Below are 18,707 nucleotides of genomic sequence, written 5' to 3'. Positions count from 1 at the left end.
TGCGTTGACCAGACGACTTCCAGGTAAGTCGTCTACAGCCAGACGACTTCCAGGTAAGTTGTCTACAGCCAGACGACTTCCCAAGTAAGTCGTCTGACGAACAGATCTGGAAAAAAACTCGATGTCATACCTTAAATTGGTGAGATAAGTTCCTTAGCATACATAAGGCTTCTCCAAGCACACAGAATCACAAACGAAAGTAACCCACCCAGAATCGTTAGCTTCTATGACTCTATGAACCATAAAAAATTTAGAATCAAAATCTTGGGTTTTTTTAGCTCATTGTGGAGAGAAAGTGAGAGATATGTTGTGTTTAGTTCACAAGAATGGAAAAAGAAGAAGGGTAAATCGATTTTGGGAGCATTAAGAGCTTCAAATTGGTTGTTCATGGTGGTTGTGGTATTGATGACAATGGCAATCTTGTAATTACTTGAAGATGATGAGGGTGAGAGAGTAAAAATGTCATTTTCGAAAAAAAAAGAAAAAAAAAATTGATGGCATTTTCGTAAATCATATAAACTTGTGGGGTGAATAGGGCAAAACTAATTTTCAAAAAAAAAAAAAGGTTAGTTTTGTGTTTGACTTTAAATTATAGGTCAATTCTGCAAAAAGCCCTTAAGATTTAGTGTTAAGGTTTAGGGATAAGGAATGGAGTTTTAGGGGTATGATTTCAAAATTTAAAAACTAAAAAAATATTAAAATTTTCAAAATAAAAAAATCTATTTAAGTCATTTTGTTTTTTAAAATCTATTTTTGTGACAAAAACTAAAAAAAAAATCTATCCGAGATAATTGCCCAATAGTGATCACGTTACAACATATAATTCTAATTTCTTCCCCCATTGCAAGAGTTTATTTTTTTCCGTAGGCGGCTCTCAGAAGTCCGTCTTGAAAGGTTTGTAACTCTTGAGATCAGTGATAATCCCAACAACAGATCCTGCTGCGGCCGCTACAGACACAACAAGACAAGCCAAACTCAAGACTTGAAGACAAACCCATCTTGTGCTCCATCTAGGCACATTCTTCTGTACAATATACATTTCCACCGGGAAATAAACCGTTAGAGGCCAAAAACCAATGGCCCCCAAGAGACCAAGCACGTCGTTAAAGAAAGGCATTATCATTGAGATCAACGTTGTTGTAATCACAAAAACCGTCCTCCACACAAGCCTAAAGAGATTCAAATTGAAAGGTTTGGACCCCGGAAAGATGTGGATCTTTGTCTCCTTTGTGATGAACTTACTCTCTGGATACCTCTTTGAAGCTTCTTTCTCGACGAAAGCAAAGAGTGGTTGGCAATAGACTTGGTAAGCTCCAACTAAATGAATCACTATGGCGAGATTGGCTATGTCAAGCAACCAATACGGGTTTCTGAACCCTCCAGCAGCGAGGAGATTTCCTGGCGCGGAATCGCCGAATGCTGCATACCCTACGCAGCCACAGAGCATGTAGAAGAGCGTCGTCACTGCCACACTTATGAGAGTCGCTTTCCTCATCGTCTTTTCTTCTGCAGGCGGGGCTTTTAGCGTGTCCTGGCATTATCAAAACATTTTCTTAAACCGGAAACCTGAGATTTGGCACGTACACAATCGCATTGTAGAAAAATACCTGAATCTCGATGAGAATCATGGAGTAAGAGTAGGCAAACGCAATGTTCCCGAGAGACTGAAAAGTTCTCCAGACTTTCTCGGTGGGTGTCACTGTCCCAATGGTGACTCCAGTGAGAGTGCCTTTGATTTCTTTGTTATCTACCATTCTTGAGATGCCAAGACCAAGACCAATGGTGGAGTAACCAAAAGACATGACTGCAGCCACAATGGATAGCCACCACAACTGATCAAAATCCGGAATCTGAGAGAATATGATTTGTATTGCACCGAACGCAATCATGTAAGGATTTCCATTCACATGACATGGATCTTTATCCCCATTACTTTGCTGGCAACTTGTCCGTTGGATTGCTCTGTTTTTTTTTTCAGTCATAATATATAGTTAGCACAAAACAAACAATGAAGCAGACAGAAAAATCTGAAACCGTTAGAATCTTGGACAAGTAACTGTATCAGATTCGTTAATACTAGAATTAAAAATAATGAAACACTGACTTTGAAAATGCATTATTGAGCCGGACTTAAATGACTTGTATGAACTATATTGAACAGCAAAGTGAGACACGCATCTACTTTCCGTGGAAAATTTTGCGTAATAAGAAAAAACAAAAGAGTTGAAAACTAAGTCTGAACTTACATCATGCTTATAGCTGATGCAATAGTGTAACCAATTGCAGTACCAAAGAGATTAACATACTGCACAACTCCACATAATTTCACCTTAATACCACCTGAAAGATTTCCAAAAAAAAAAAAAATATCTTTACTCAGTATCATATTGTATACCACTTTTCATGATTTTTTTTTTTAAATATTGTGTTAAAAATATAACTAAAAGAAACGAAAGTCAATAACCTACAAAAACAAAAAGCTTTTAACGTTTTGAAAACTTTATTCAGCTTTGAACATCCGACTATTCCGCGTTCAAGTGATATTACTAGTCAAACTCTGTGATTGATGTTACCGAGGTTAGAGTGGATAGCATCCATGTAAGTGTAGTTTCTCTTGCCGGTGACAGAGTCGCCTGAACGGTAACAAGCACAGAGGAGAATAGAAGTGTAATAAGTGACGAGGGAGAAGAGTATCATAACTACTGGACCACCCACCCAACCAATCTGAGCAACAGCCCATGCCAGAGACAACACTCCCGATCCAATAACTGCTGTTATAATATGTGCACTTGCTGTCCACACAGTCCCTGAACCCAATCAAAGCACACCGTAAAATTATTTAACCTGAAATTAAGGACATAACAGAAAAATTATTTGATCAAAAAGAAAAAAAAAACAGAAAAAGTCAAATTTAGCTAAATAGTAGCGTAATTTAGCTAAAACCTAAAACAAAGACTTGAATAGGAAACGAAAATAAAAAAAAAAGTATAAATTAATTAGAAAAAATACCGGTTCGCTTGACACGGCCATCTTCGTCGAATAAGTCGGAGCTGTTCCGAGGAAGAACATCGATGGAGATACGTAATTCCTGACGATTCTTTGAATTCTCGACCATCTTCTTCTTTTTGGCCGACGAAATAGAACTCAATTTTTTTTCCGACAGAAGACTGTTAAGGTTTTAGACTGTTTCCTCCGTTAGATCTCGAAATTGAACGAAAAGGAATCAATCCAAATAAAATCATAGGTCAGCAGCCATGGATGTGTTCCGGTTTGCTCTGGGCCGAAGATTCTGTGATTGAAATAGAGTGAGGCATAGGAATTGAAAAGAAAAGCTGATGAGATCAATCCAAATAAAATCATCGGTCAGCAGCCATGGATGTGTTCCGGTTTGCTCTGGGCCAAAGGTTCTGTGATTGGAAGAGAGTGAGGCATAGGAATTGAATAGATAAGCTGATGAGATTGTAAATGCATGTGAATAGATCTCACAAAAGCTTGTATTTATATTTTTACAAAAGAAAAAGCTTGTATTAATTTATTTATAAAACAGAGAACTTCCAACACCACTATATATTCCACTCCGAATAGAATTTAAATTTTGTTAAAAAAATAGAATTTAAATTAAAAAATGTTTTAATTTTATTGTATTTACTATTTTATAACCAAGGTCTGACTGCTAATCATTAGAAGAACATTAGAAACGATTAGAAAAAAAAAACAGATGAATAAAATTATAGGAATCAAAGAAAAAATTATTTCCCATCAATTTTGGGAATAACAAATTTGTTCTATATTCCTCTAGAATAAAAGTAATGAAAATGAATGAAAAAAAAATTATTTTTTATAAATGGTAAAATAAATAAAAAATAACAAAAAATGAGTTATTTTTTTTCTGTTTTTTTGTCACCGGTTATACCCTAATTTTTTCTCAAAAAAGAGAGGAAACTTCGTGCACTTTTTCTCCTATTTCTTTTTTTCGTTCCAAATCTATAATAAATTTAATGTAAAACCAATATTGACCGAGATACACGCACGATTCTAAAAGCGTGCATGAACACTTTTTGACTTACTTTCCTAGTTTGAACTTTGAATGGTTTGGACATTTTAGAGTTGAATTTTGTGTGTGTTCTGCCGAATATGCTCTTTTTAGTAGTGGGTTGACAAGTTGATATCCAACTACAATGAAGAGAAAGAAAACTAATATATAATGCTTTGAAAACCGTGTAAATATGATTAAAAATTATGCAAATTACAAAAGACTATTCTAAATTCTGTAGTCCGAATGTCACTAAATTTTTATAGCTTTTTTAGTGGTTTAATAAGGTCACTATACAAAATAAAGATGTAAATTGCAGAACCATGCATAAATTTAGTGAATTTGCAGAATCAGTTGAAATATGAGGGTGAAATGTCCACCATGTCATCAGAGTGTATAGACAAGTTTAGGAGACGAATGAAAATAGATTTTTCAAAATACCATGATCAAGCTTTGTGTCATAGTCTGGACCATGTTTTGTTTGCAGTATTTATTTATTCACATTGTATACGAAAATAGTTGGATAATATTTAATGTAACTAAAAATGAAACAAGAAATTTTTGACAAAAAAAAAGAAATTTATGGGTTCACCCCTTAGATAAATATGTAGGTTCATCGACCAATAATATTTTGCTATCTTATATTTATTTATTTTTTAAAGGAAACAAAATAATAAAAATTTACAGAATCATATTATGTTTTTAAAATAAAAGGTAAAATTAAATTAAAAAATAATAATATTTGACAAAAAAAATTTTAACACTGTTAACACCAACTGATGCTATCATTCAGTGGGTAGTAGACACCATCAAACTTCATCTGGAAGTTGCCTTCATTCTTTTCTTGGGCTCCACAGACTCCATAGAACATCTCGTTGATCTCATCCTTGGTGTAGATCTCTGGTACCAACTTAGTCTGTGTGAATAACCTAGTATGTTCTGGAAGACATAGGTAGTTGTGCTCATCTCTTGAGACTCTCTCCAGAAGACTTCTGATATCATCCTTGGATACTCCGATGATGTGTCCGTCTACATCTCTGGCATGTCCCTGAAGATCATCTCTGTAAACTCCATATTCATCTCTCTCCTCCCAGTGGAATCTCCTAGTGCCATCACGGTCATAGGCTCTTTTTCCAAATTTTGGACGTCTGTCGATCGATGAAAGGACGTCAACGTCGATCGACGGTCGAGTATGCTGTTGAGATTTCTTCTTGAGACGATCATCTACTCCACCAGCTGTGTTAATGATCTCGTTTGTAACCATTTGCTGATGTGCTGGACTGTTGCGCTGTTACATGAAGAGATTGTCTGCTCCTGGCTCATGAATTGCAGTTTCTATTGCATAGCTTTCGTGATGGTGATCATCTGCCCAATTGCCAATCGAGTAGTCTCCTTCTCGTGGACGGTCGACTCTAGTGTCGATCGATAGGTAGTAAGCAATGTCGGTCGATGCTCGTTGTTGGCTTGTTTGATAAGGATGAGTGTCGATCGATGTTGAGATTGTTCTGTCGATCGACGGCGCATTCCTTTTCCAAGAGGAATGGTGGAGAATTCTATCTTCCTCATCAAGAATGGCTCTGTACTCTATAGCTCGTTCCTCCTTATAATCTTCATCATACTCCTCTGTGTGAAAGGTGTCTCTGGTGTGTGCCGCCAAGGTGGGATTGTAGTAGTCGTTCTCCCAATCTCCTGGACTACTGTCGACCGATTCTTCTTTGGGAATGTCCATTGATTTCTTGTTGGCACTGTCGATCGATGTGGCGCTGTGAGTTTCGATCGACGCCGAATAATCTGTCTCATACTCAGCTCCATAGTGGCATGCTGCGATGAGTCCTGGATTATCAATTCTTCTGGAGGACGCCCGTGGCTTCATAACTGGAATAGGATTGAAGTAAACATGGGGGTCTATGAGTGTCAGGCACAGCTGATGGGTTTGCATGTTGCACACTGCTCCTACCATTGACAGTTCAGCTTAATATCCAAGACATGGAAATCAACTGGAACTAAGGCATTACCAATATGCACCTCTAGGTCTCTTACAATTCCTCCTAAGCTTCTCTGAGAACAATCCACAAAAGTGAATGACTCTTTGGAAGGCTCCACCTTCAGACCCAGATGGTCTGCCATAACCCTAGGTAGGATGCGGAATGATGCTCATGTGTCGCACATTGCATGTGGGAACTCAAAACCCTTTACCGTGCATGGTACTGCAAACTTCCCAGGATCACTCTTCTTCTTCAGTGTAATCATATTCTTCAATTTTTCTCTGGCCTCACAGAACATTCTCCTAATGTCCTCTTCAGTTTCTCTTGTCTCTTTGAACAACATCCATAATCTGTGGATAAAATAGTCCTCCTCGAATGGTTTTTCTAATGGAATCCTGAAGACTCTCTTTTGGAAACTTTCCATCTCCTTCTCATTAGCTTCCCTTTTCAGATGCTTAGCAACCTTTCCTTTCCCTTTCCTCAAGGTTCTCCCCATAGGAGCCTTATCAACTTCCATACGCTCTGATGCATCATCTGAATGTGTGCTGGTGGTCTTTGGAGGGTTAACTGAAGGATTGGGTCGTGGCATGAGTGCATTTAGACGGGCGACGTCTATCTTTGGCATATGCACTCGGTATGTGAGAGGTGCGCGTCGATCGATGGGCACTGGAGGTTGTCGATCGATGGCGGTCTCTCTCTGTCGATCGATGGCAGGACCAGTTTGCCGATCGATGTTGACATAAACAGGGCTGGACGGATGTGGGTGTCTTGCTGCAAACTCCTCGTGAGTCATAATCCTCACGGCATTGCAAGATGCGGTCGACTCCGTAGGTGTCGTCGATCGATGCTCTAGAGAGACAATCAATCGATTTTTATTGAAGTCCGTTGATCGATGTTCGAAGTCTGGCGTCGATCGACACCAATGCGATCTACCGAAGCTCATCGAGCTTTCCACTTCGAAATCTCCTTCTTCCAGCTTCTTCTGCTTCACCACTTGCCAAAAATCATCATCTATGATGGCATTCACGTGGTGCTTCATCACATCATCTCCTACCCCTCTTGTTAAGGCTTCTTGCCTCTTAACAGCTTATCCTGTCTAAACAACCTGCATCTCCAGCTTCTTCACGTGAGTGCTCAAAGTCTCAAACTTTATGTTCAGGTTGGTGTAGACAGAGTCAATCTTCCCATTGAAGTCCACCGTCATGCTCTGCTGTCCCTCAAGAACCTTATCAAACATCGCTTCAATATTGCTCTTAAGAGTAGGCGGTGGTGGCTTCTGGTAGAATGAGTTTCCATAACTCCCGTTGTTGTTGTAGTTGTTGCTGTAGGGTTTCTGTTGCTGCGAACTCTGGTTGAAATTTCTCATCTTTCCATAGAAGTTTCCATTCTGGTTTCCAAACCTCTGAAATCTAGTTCCTCCAAAGAAGTTCACATCTTCTTCTACATCTCCTTTACCCTTGATAGACCATGGATTTTACCCACTTTTAACCATGGTCTATAAGTGTTTTAATATATATTTACTACTATATAGAGTCTATTTAGAGTATTTACAGGTTCAGGTACGTTCTGAAGAAATATGGTGATTTTGGAGCCTTTTGAGGTGCAGAACTGCACAGACATGTCAGATTTCTATCTATGTATGGAGACCTTCTGACCGTTATATTGATCTCATCTTTTGACACAAGATAGAGCTTTGAGTTATCTTTCCGATGCCACCAGTGTCAGGTCAATCAGCATCCTGTAGCAGAAGTTAGGCCCGTTTTACTGATGAGTGGTAAGTCTGCCTCGCGAGAGAAAGCTATCGAGAAGAGGAACGTATGTCAATCGATGCAGAACTCTTAATGTTGATCGATATGGATGTCAGAATGCGGGACGAGCATATTTTATGACCTACTGAAGCCCAGAAGCAACCCCAAATTACCAGAATACCCTTGGACGACCAGAAACTTTATTTATGTTATTTCTAGGCCATTGTTGACAGCTACACGCTATCTAAGCTTTCTTTTATTTTTGTTCTTAGTTAGGAGAGAAAGGAGGAACTCCTTGAGAGTCTTCCTGGAACTCCATTGTTTGGTTTTATATTATTTATGATTTTCATCTATTCTTTCTATGATTTCTGTGACAAACTTCATGTCTGAATAGATCCACCTGTTAGGTTTAGGGTTCAAATAGGTTAGAGGGATTAGCCCCAAATATAGATTGTTAAGTTGTGGTATTCATTGATTGATTGTTCTTAATGCTTGTTCTAGATTAGCTAACTAGAATATTGAACCTAGGAATTTGCATGAGTCAAGCATCCTTGACCATCCAGTCCTGAATTGTCATACTAGACTACTGGAAAAAAGCTACCGCTGAACTAGAAAGCTAGTGAGCATTTCAACTTACGCCTAGGCTTAACTAGAAGCATCGATCGATATTGTCTTCTGACAATCGATCGATATTTGTGAAAGGTGTATCGATCGATATCCCTATAGGACGATCGATCGACACTTTCTTGTGATCAATAAACGACAGTTGAGATCCCAAGATCTAGTTAGTTAACCAGTGAAATATTGTCATCGCTGATCACTGCGATTAAGGAGTTGAGCTCTAATATATCTTGCATGCAATTGTTAGGCATCTATAGGATTATAATCTCCAACACCTGAATAGAAACCCTAGATCTAGCCAACCATCCTTCCATCAAACAAACTCCTTGCCAAACTGAACAATCGTCTTGTTCAATCACTACAACTCGACCTCTTATTTGAGAGAGTATAAATCACTCCTTAGGGTAATTTGAGTGATATCAAATTTGGCTCTGTTGCCGGAGAGCTTTGATCGCCAGTAGATCTTGCTTAGTTAGATTTAGTCTAGGTTTTACTATTGTTCGAAAAACTCATAATTTTTTTTTCTTCTATTTTAGGTACATACATACCAGTACCAGGAAACAATGAAGAGGGGATTTCTAGGTCCTTCAAGGAATGAGCCTGCTGATTTATGCACGATCTGTAAGTCTACGAGGGAAGAATCGATCGACACCCTCCAAGCAGCATCGATCGACAACGTACACCAGAAATCGATCGACAACGTACATCATCAATCGATCGACAAACTACAAGCAGCAGTGATCGACAGTGCCAACAAACCGCCAAACAACACTATTCATCGAGGTATTATTCATCTAGGTACTGTTCATCATACTACTATTCATCCATGTACTGTTTATCACACTACTGTTCATCGCGATACTATTCATCACGACACTGTTCATCTCCCGTCGGTCGACACTATTCATCCCATGTCGGTCGAAACTATTCATCCCGCGTCAATCGACACTGTTCATCCCGCGTCGATCGACACTGTTCATCCTGACACTGTTCATTCGGTGAAAATCGACACAACTTGCGGGGAGATAGAGAAGATCGAAGTGTTAATACTTAAACTTGACAAGAATGGGATGCTAAGAGACGAAAAATGTCGCACTCGCAACAGCGCATGACAGTTGATTAATGCTCAGGGTGATGTGATCCTTGATGTGATTGATGTTGCTGAGATGAATGACTTTGACCTGAGCCGAGAGTGGTATGATGGGGTAGGTCAAGATCCCTTCTAGGGTCTTCCTCACCAAGATCCCAGAAAACACATCGAAGAGCTGGAGGATCTCGTGTCAAGGAGTGAGCAGAATGAAGTGTCTGAATACCATATGCTCTGCAAATTCTTTCTGTATTCTATCTCTGGGGATGCATTCAAATGGTTCAGTCAACTGCAACCAGGATCTCTAACCAGTTGGGATAACATTGAAAGAGTCTTCCTTTACAAATTTCTTGATGATGCTGAAGCAACTTGAGAAAAGGAGAAGAATAATAAATGGGACAGGTTCTTGGCATCGTATGGGGAGTATAAGATTCCAATACAGCTGCTCGACTACATTATGGCAAAAAGGGATGAACAACATGTGTTTGGAGAGCTGAGTAGAGTAGAGGAAGATGGTACTGAAAACGCGACCTCCACGTCTATCGACAACACGACTTCAACGTCGCCAAACGGTACGACCTCAACATCGACCTACATCACGACTTTAACGTCGATCGACGTTCCAACCTCATCATCGATCGACGATGTAGACAGAGAAGTCACTATGGAAGACTCCTCAGAGCTGGAGGAATGGCTTAAAGATATAGATCAGAATTCGGAGAAGAAGCTTGATGACGATCAACATACTTCGAGAGGATATCTGGAAATTTCAAAGGCTAGCATCGATCAACACCAAACTGATGAGATCGATCGACAACCACCCCACATCATCGATCGACACCGCCAACCACTTATCGATCGACACCACCCACCTAATATCGATCGATGCCCATTGCTAGACGTTCCGCCAGGTTGCATAATTGAGATGGAGCCGATTGAAGAGAGGATGTACATGTCTAAGGCCTCACACCTTGCTGTCCCTAAACATCAGAGACCACCTATCTGGAAAGAAGAAGCTGTTGAGCTTCACAAAAGAGTGAAGAGGATACATGATCCTGTGAAGATTGTGGTTCCATGCGATGTGGTTGAAGTTGAATTTCCTATTCCACCAGATAGAAGTGTGCATCTAGATTCCTAGAGTGAGATATTGGATGATCATCAGCACGTAGAAACTTCTCAGAGAGGGTTGCGATTTTAAGATGAAGTCGATAAGGGCCCACCAGAACCAGTATCGATCGACACCAACAAACCGGCATTCTACCACTTCACCATCGATTGATACTACCGCATCAACATCGATCGGCGCTATCACTTCTCCATCGATCGACACTGGACGCATATCAGAGCAGAAGGAGTTCGATGTGTGTAAAAATCTTTTTAATGGAGATAGCACCACGCGATCAGACAAGTCTGGGGGAAAGAAGAGGAGGAATTGGAAGAAGAGAAAAAGGATCATGGGTGATTCTCAGTTATCATTGATTCCTCGCTTCTCAGGTGGTGTCATGAAATCCATAGTGCGCAGCAAATGCTTCTCACAGCCATTTGCAAAGCTTCGAGCATTCCTTATTGCTGAGATGATAGACAAAGGAGAAGAGTCTATGGAGGAGGCTTTCACACAAGAATGATAAACCTTCAGAGATTAGAAATTGAGACTCGTTTTGGAGCGAGTTCTCATCCTCATCCGAACTAAAACAGATCTCCAAAGTCAAGCTAAATGACTATAACAAAGCGTTGAGTGAGAAGCAACCCACTATTAGGTAATTTCTTTCAGTTTAGTTTAGATTGTTACTGATTAAACTTTTTATTATTGCAGGTCAAAAAAAAAAAAAAAAAAAGGCGGATGAACAGTAACAACGGTACTGTAGCAACTGCACTGTAGCAGAGGCACTGTGGCAAGGAAATCGATCGACACTGTAGCAGAAAATTGGGAGTTACTGTAGCTGCGATACTGTAGAAGGGCACTGTAGCAGTCACTGTTCATCGAAAAAAAAAAACTATTTAGAATTGGTTTTATTAGTTATCTATTACTAACTTTTAGTGTTTTAAATATGTTAGTTAAAAGGAAAAATCCGAGGAAGACGAGTTCACACGAGGATCGACGATGGCTGGGCATCATCGATCGACAGAGCATCACTAGCCTCGATCGATCGCCACTTAACTATGTCGATCGACAAAGCTTCAAGAGTATTGATCGCCACTTAACTGTGTTGGTTGGCACTCACATCAAAGTCAGGTATACCATTTTTCCTTGTTTCATATTGTCCCTATGATTTATTTTTCCACCAATCTTAGATTTTATAACACTGGAGATAGTGTTGTTTAAGTCTGGGGGAGGTTCTACTAATATTGTTTTCTAGTTAGTTATTTAAAAAAAAAAAAAAAAAAAAGAGATCCGAGTAGACGATTCCTCAACATATCGACCGATGGGACCAACTCGATATCGATCGACATCACTTCAGATCCAACGATCGATTGTCTCTTCATGGTGTCGAATGATTGCTCTAGCCATCGACCGATGAGACCATGTCGCTATCTGTCGACAGCACTTTATCAACAACAATCGATTGTCACTTCATTGTGTCGATCGACACTGAGCAGGTTATCATTCTTACTTGTTAAATTATGTACTTATGTTTATGTTATTACCATAGCTCCGACTAGATATACACTGGGGACAATGTATTATTTAAGTCTGAGGGGGATGTTTACTGATATTAGTGTGTTCATGAGTCTTATCAAAATGTTTTCAAAAGAGTTTTATTGAGTCAAGAAGGGGATAATGAACTTATTAGATTTTTACTTGTTATCTAGCCACTCTTTAGCACCATTCTAGACTTATTGATTGCAGATAGTACTAAAGATACTAAAGTGGATCAACCTGTCAACTATTCACACTTGTTGAGATTGTTTGAAAGAACCAAAGCTGACCTCCAACACTAAACCTGACACAACTGCTTGTCTTGGGGCTTGTTATACATGAGATCAGATTCTTCAAACAAGTCTGGAAGGTAAAACTTTGTGTAGATTTATCACATTTTCTCTCTCTATTTCGACCCTAGATTTATAGGTAAAGATATTTATTTATAAAAATAATAATAATAAAAAAAAACGAAAAAGAAAAGAAAGAAAAAGAAAAAGAAAAAGATATATATAATAGGTGTTAGTTAGGTGGAATCTGAACATGACTTGGTGGTTAAAACCATTAAGGCTTGCTTCATAAGGATTACAACAACAAAAATTCGAACGACTCAAAATGCTCCAAAATCACCATATTTCTTCAGAACATACCTGAACCTGTAAATACTCTAAATAGACTCTATATAGTAGTAAATAAATATTAAAACACTTATAGACCATGGTTAAAAGTGAGTAAAATCCATGGTCTATCAACTCCCCCAGACTTACCCTTTTGCTTGTCCTCAAGCAAAACAAACGGGCAGTCTCTCTGAAAGAGGTTTGAAAACAGCAGAGACTTACATGATTTAAAACTTAGAATCATCACCTCTATAATATTGCAATCCACATCTAAGAAATTATAATCACAAAAGCACATTATACCATATCCTAGCTTAGCAACCAAATTCACCTAGCCAACAACTTAGCAAATCTTGTGTGACATTCCCCTCTACCAACTTTATTTAGGATTGAATCCATTCAGGAAGATCACACAAGATTTTCTAAGTTGTTGACTTCATTTATGTTAAGAAATGAAGTTGGTAGAGGGGAATGTCACACAAGATTTGCTAAGTTGTTGGCTAGGTGAATTTGGTTGCTAAGCTAGGATATGGTATAATGTGCTTTTGTGATTATAATTTCTTAGATGTGGATTGCAATATTATAGAGGTGATGATTCTAAGTTTTAAATCATGTAAGTCTCTGCTGTTTTCAAACCTCTTTCAGAGAGACTGCCCGTTTGTTTTGCTTGAGGACAAGCAAAAGGGTAAGTCTGGGGGAGTTGATAGACCATGGATTTTACTCACTTTTAACCATGGTCTATAAGTGTTTTAATATTTATTTACTACTATATAGAGTCTATTTAGAGTATTTGCAGGTTCAGGTACGTTCTAGAGAAATATGGTGATTTTGGAGCCTTTTGAGGTGCAGAACTTCACAGACGTGTCAGATGTCTAGCTATGGATGGAGACCTTCCGACAGTTAGATTGAGCTCATCTTTTGACACACGATATAGCTTTTAGTTAGCTTTACAATGCCACCGGTTTGAGGTCAATCAGCATCCTGTAGCAGAATTTATGCCCATTTTACTGAGGAGTGGTCAGTCTGCCTCGCGAGAGAAAGCTGTCGAGAAGAGGAACGTATGTCGATCGATGCAGAACTCTTGACATCGATCGATATGGATGCCAGAATTCAGGCCGATCATATTTAATGACCGACTGAAGCCCAGAAGCAACCCCAAATTACCAGAATACCCTTGGACGACCAGAAACCCTATTTATGTTATTTCTAAGCCATTGTTGACGGCTACAGGCTATCTAAGCTTTCTTTTATTCTTGTTCTTAGTTAGGAGAGAAAGGAGGAACTCCTTGAGAGTCCTCCTGGAACTCCATTATTTTGGTTTTATATTATTTATGATTTTCATCTATTCTTTCTATGATTTATGTGACAAAATTCATGTCTGAATAAATCCACCTGTTAGGTTTAGGGTTCAAATAGGTTAGAGGGATTAGCCCCAACTATAGATTGCTAAGTTGTGGCATTCATTTATTGATTGTTCTTAATGCTTGTTCTAGATTTGCTAACTAGAATATTGAACCTAGGAATCTGCATGAGTCAAGCATCCTTGATCATCCAGTCCTGAATCTAATCTGTCATACTAGACTACTGGAAAAAGGCTACCGCTGAACGAGAAAGCTAGTGAGCATTTCAACTTACGCCTAGGGCTTAACTAGAAGCATTGATCGATATTGTCTTCTGACAATCGATCGATATTTGTGAAAGGTGTATCGATCGATATCCCTATAGGACCATCGATCGACACTTTCTTGTGATCAATAAACGATAGTTGAGATCCAAGATCTAGTTAGTTAACCAGTGAAACATTGTCATCGCTGATCACTGCGATTAAGGGGTTGAGCTCTAATATATCATGCATGCAACTGTTAGGCATCTATAGGATTACAATCTCCAACATCTGAATAGAAACCCTAGATCTAGTAACCATCCTTCCTTCAAGCAAACTCCTTGCCAAGCTAAACAATCATCTTGTTCAACTTGTTTACTGCTTTATTACTTCTTTGCATTTATTACTTTATAAACTATTAGCTTAGCATAATCATATAGCTATTAGATCTAATTGGTTCCCTAGCTCCCTGTGAATTCGATCCCTAAGTACTACAACTCGACCTCTTATTTGAGAGAGTATTAATCACTCCTTAGGGTAATTTGAGTGATATGAACCCTCTGTGTCTACAGCCTCTGCATCCTCTACTAAGAAAGCTTGCTTCCTGGGAAGCTTGTGAACACCGTCCAGGTTTGCTCTGACCTCATCCATCTACTCATTCCCAAGGATGGCAGCAGATCTCTTTCTCTCAAAATCAGTGTTCTTGGTGTTGTTTTTTGAGGCTAAGTTCTCAATAACTCTCCCAGCCTCCTCTGGATTCCTGGTGTTGAAGTTCCCATCGCTGGAAGCATCAAGAGCCATCTGATACTGCACTGCGATGCCTCTGAAGAAGGTGCTGAGTAGCTGCACCTCATTGAATCCATGGTGTGGACAATCCCTCTAGTATGATTTAAATCTAATCTAGGAGCTTCTGAAGGATTCTGTGGGCTCCTGCGCGAATGTACCAATCTTGTTCCTCAAGTCTTCAGCACGCGCCTCATCAAAGAAGTTGCATAGAAATGCATTCTTGATGTCGCTCCGGGATGTGAGGGATCATGGTGGTAACTGCTTAAGCCAGTGCGAAGCCTCTCCAGCAAGTGAGTACTTGAAAAGCTTGCAGAGTAGGTCGTCCTCAGAGACTCCCTCGACTTTAATAGCAAATATGAGATCCTCGAACCTCTCCAGATGGTCCATAGGATGCTCGTGAGATAACCCATAGTAGGGTATCCTTCCCACGAGTGTGTACTACTGTGGCTTCAACTCGAAATCCCTTCTCTGGATAGTTGGAGGACGAATAGCTGATCTGTTGGTGTAGAACTGATCTGTACAGTTGTAATCAGCCAACGTTCTGGGTCGAGCGGCCTCATCTACAGGTAGAGCAGCTCCTGTAGCATCAGTCTCAGGGATTGCAGCCCCCTGAGCATCTATCCTCTAACCTGCTGCATTACGCAGATGACCCTCCTGGTCATACAGGTCTCCCTTATCACCACGTACAAGTATCAAGGTCGCAACCGTGTCTTGCGGTGCAGTATCGATCGATGTTCGGACTAGAGTATCGATCGATGTCGGATGAAAGATGTCGGTTGATAGAAGTGTGTCTTCGGTTGACAGTGGTGAGCTAGTGTCGGCCGACGAAACTGGTGTATGCGTCGATGGTGGTTGACGAGAATCAAGCGACGAACTGTTGTTGTGGTCGATCGATGAGGAGCGTATTCCTTTGCGGATTGAATGTTCCAAACTTGCAGGGTCTGATGAGAATAGCAGTTGAGTTTCCTTGTTGCTTCTGGTCCTGCTGGGCATGCACCTGAAAAGACAAGAAAAAACTTTTGTGTTAGAAAGTGGTTTTAAGAAGAAATTTATACTAAATTGAATTAAATCTATCAAGCGTTCAAAGCTCTCTGGCAACGGCGCCAAATTTGATATCACTCAAATTACCCTAAGGAGTGAATTACTCTCTCAAATAAGAGGTTCAGTTGTAGTACATAGGGATCAAATTCTCAGGGAGCTAAGGAACCTAATAAATCTAATTAAGTTGATTAAGCTTGGTTGATTATGATTAAAAGTAAAAGACATGTTTGTGAGCAAGTTAATTTCTCGATTGATTGATTAGGGTTTTGGTACTTAGATGAAAGTAGCTAGGCTTAGGGTTTTTATTCAGGTAATCAAGATTATAATCCTACAAATGCCTAATAAGTTGTATGCATGATATTATAGAGCTCAACACTTAATAACAAACCATTAGGTTCTCGCTTTCTAGGTTTGTCTATAGACCAGTGTCGATCGATGATTTTATAGGAATATCGATCGATACACTTGTTGAAACGTCGACCGATTATTCTATTGGAATATCAGTCGACGCTTTTGGTCAAGCGTTAATGCGTGGGTTGAATGTGCTCACTAAGCTTCCTAGATCAGCTCTCGCCTTACTCTAGCAATTAGCTCAGTTAGGATGGATCCAGGGTGAGATGCAAGCTATCGTTTATGTGTACAACTCTTAGGGCAAGTTCTAGCTCTCGCCTTACTCTAGCAATCTTAGCTCAGTTAGGATGGATCCAGGGTGAGATGCAAGCTATCGCTTATGTGTACAACTCTTAGGGCAAGTTCTAGCTCTCGCCTTACTCTAGCAATCTTAGCTCAGTTAGGATGGATCCAGGGTGAGATGCAAGCTATCGCTTATGTGTACAACTCTTAGGGCAAGTTCTAGGTAGCTAATCTAGAAGCATGCATTAATGACAATCATAAAGATGAATATCACAACTTAGCAATCTATAGTTGGGGATAATCCCTCATAACCTATTTAAACCCTAAATCTAACAAAGAGAACTACTCAGACATGGCTAAGCAATTCATAAAAGCAATAAGGTATAAAAACTGCATAGATAAATAGATAGATATCAATGGAGTTCCAATCACAAATCTCTTTGGATCTTCTCTCCAATCTACTAAAGATCCTAGAAAACCTTTAGCTGTGAAAATAGTAAAACAAGAAAGCACACTCTGCCTCTAACATGTTGGCAATGCTTATATAATTAGGTTAAAACTCGTCAGGGGTAATCTTGTAAATTGGTGAAGACTTGGGATCTAAGTTGGCTGAGACCAAACAGGCTTTTTGCGCGCTTCGCTGTCGATCGATGTCAAGATATGAACATTGATCGATTATTCTTCTTCAATGTCGACCGATGGTCGTGCTCGATTATCATCTCGGGCGCTTAGTCCAAATATCTACAAAATGCTCCAAAATCATCACTTTCTTCCAAATCACTCATGATCCTATAAATATACTAAATAGACTCTATAATATAATAAATAGTAGTTAAAACTCTTATAAACCAGGGACAAAAGTGGGTCAAATCCATGGTTCTATCAGGAAGCGCATAGAGAGCTTAACGAGATGCCTCATAAAACGATAAAGGACCAACCTTGTTCGCCGCACAAGGAACTGGGAGCTAGGACTCCGATTCGAGCAAACACCGCGACCTCCTACCCGACCACTACGACCCGACAAGCGCGATGACCCGCCTCGAGAAGGATCTCAAGCAACATGAACATTCAGAGACCTGGAAGAAGACAAGAACCCTGCCGCATTGACGTACATGAAGCACCGACAGAAAGAGGCGTGATGACGTCATTAGCATCTTCAACAGGTGCAGAAAGAGAAGGAGACGACACATAAGTACCTGACACACTAGGCTAAAAGGACCTGGCGAATCATCACATGAACGAGAAGATGTTTGGGACTCAATTATAATAGGGGTCAACATATCGCAACAGAGGAAGCAGGTGGATAGAAAGTTAAGCGAGCTTGAACATAGAAGTTATTGATCCCAAGCAAGGAGCTACAATATTTATAATACTCCAAGGGATGCGATGAGTCGCCTATATCTGATACAAAGGGACACTCCGTCTTCCACAAGCCACCAAGGCATAGAAGATTAACTCGAATACGCTTTTCATAAAACCATACCAAGCACCTACGAAAATTCGCCAGATTCAAGACTCTCAAATGAACTGGGGAGGACTCATTGTTGGTGGTGGGCTTTGTACCCCTATCAATGGCCGATCCGGTTCCAGAAAAAAGCCCATTCAAGTTGAAGCTCAAGAAATAAGATTGGTCACGCTCGTTAAGGGCATTTCCAACCTCACTTCATTTTTACTCCAAATTGGAATAAAATGAAGTGTGGAGTAAAAAGTACTCAAACTCTACTATATTTCTCACTCCATAAGGGGATTTACTTCATAAATGGAGTAATTTCATTATTTCATTATCGAGTGAGAAATAGAGTAGGAAAGAAACATTTTTACTTTATACTCCATTTTTCTCCATTTTGGAGGAAACAAATGGAGTTTTACATTGGAGATGCTCTAAAAAAGTTAAGGATGTCGAAAGTGACATGAC

At 39.7% G+C, this 18,707-nt stretch overlaps 1 protein-coding gene across 2 annotated transcripts; it reads right to left on the bottom strand.

The window, feature by feature from the left end:
- Positions 1–766: 766 nt before the first annotated feature.
- On the bottom strand, positions 767–3,557 carry LOC106312647 (amino acid permease 5). 2 transcript variants are annotated; one of them, XM_013750244.1, is made up of 5 exons: positions 3,010–3,557; positions 2,574–2,844; positions 2,247–2,340; positions 1,608–1,962; positions 767–1,531 (listed from the first exon to the last, which is right to left on the bottom strand). In XM_013750244.1, exons 2-5 carry the CDS (start codon positions 2,695–2,697, stop codon positions 875–877), a joined length of 1,230 nt encoding a protein of 409 aa, XP_013605698.1. In that variant the 5' UTR covers positions 2,698–2,844; positions 3,010–3,557; the 3' UTR covers positions 767–874. The 2 variants fall into 2 exon arrangements, with proteins under 2 accessions (XP_013605698.1, XP_013605696.1); XM_013750242.1 differs by having other exon boundaries at positions 2,574–2,807.
- Positions 3,558–18,707: the final 15,150 nt, after the last annotated feature.

This window comes from Brassica oleracea, chromosome C8, assembly GCF_000695525.1.
Source record: "Brassica oleracea var. oleracea cultivar TO1000 chromosome C8, BOL, whole genome shotgun sequence".
NCBI classification, from domain to species: domain Eukaryota; kingdom Viridiplantae; phylum Streptophyta; class Magnoliopsida; order Brassicales; family Brassicaceae; genus Brassica; species Brassica oleracea.
This window is presented reverse-complemented; position numbering and strand designations above follow the sequence as displayed.

Bases quoted from the DNA above. Each gene is read 5' to 3' on its own strand.
- LOC106312647 (XM_013750242.1), bottom strand. From the start codon at position 3,115: ATGGTCGAGAATTCAAAGAATCGTCAGGAATTACGTATCTCCATCGAT. The intron at 1,963-2,246 runs GTAAGTTCAGAC...AAAAAAAAACAG, and splicing joins GCATCAGCTATAAGCATGAT to AGCAATCCAACGGACAAGTT. The intron at 1,532-1,607 runs GTATTTTTCTAC...TGATAATGCCAG, and splicing joins TGATTCTCATCGAGATTCAG to GACACGCTAAAAGCCCCGCC.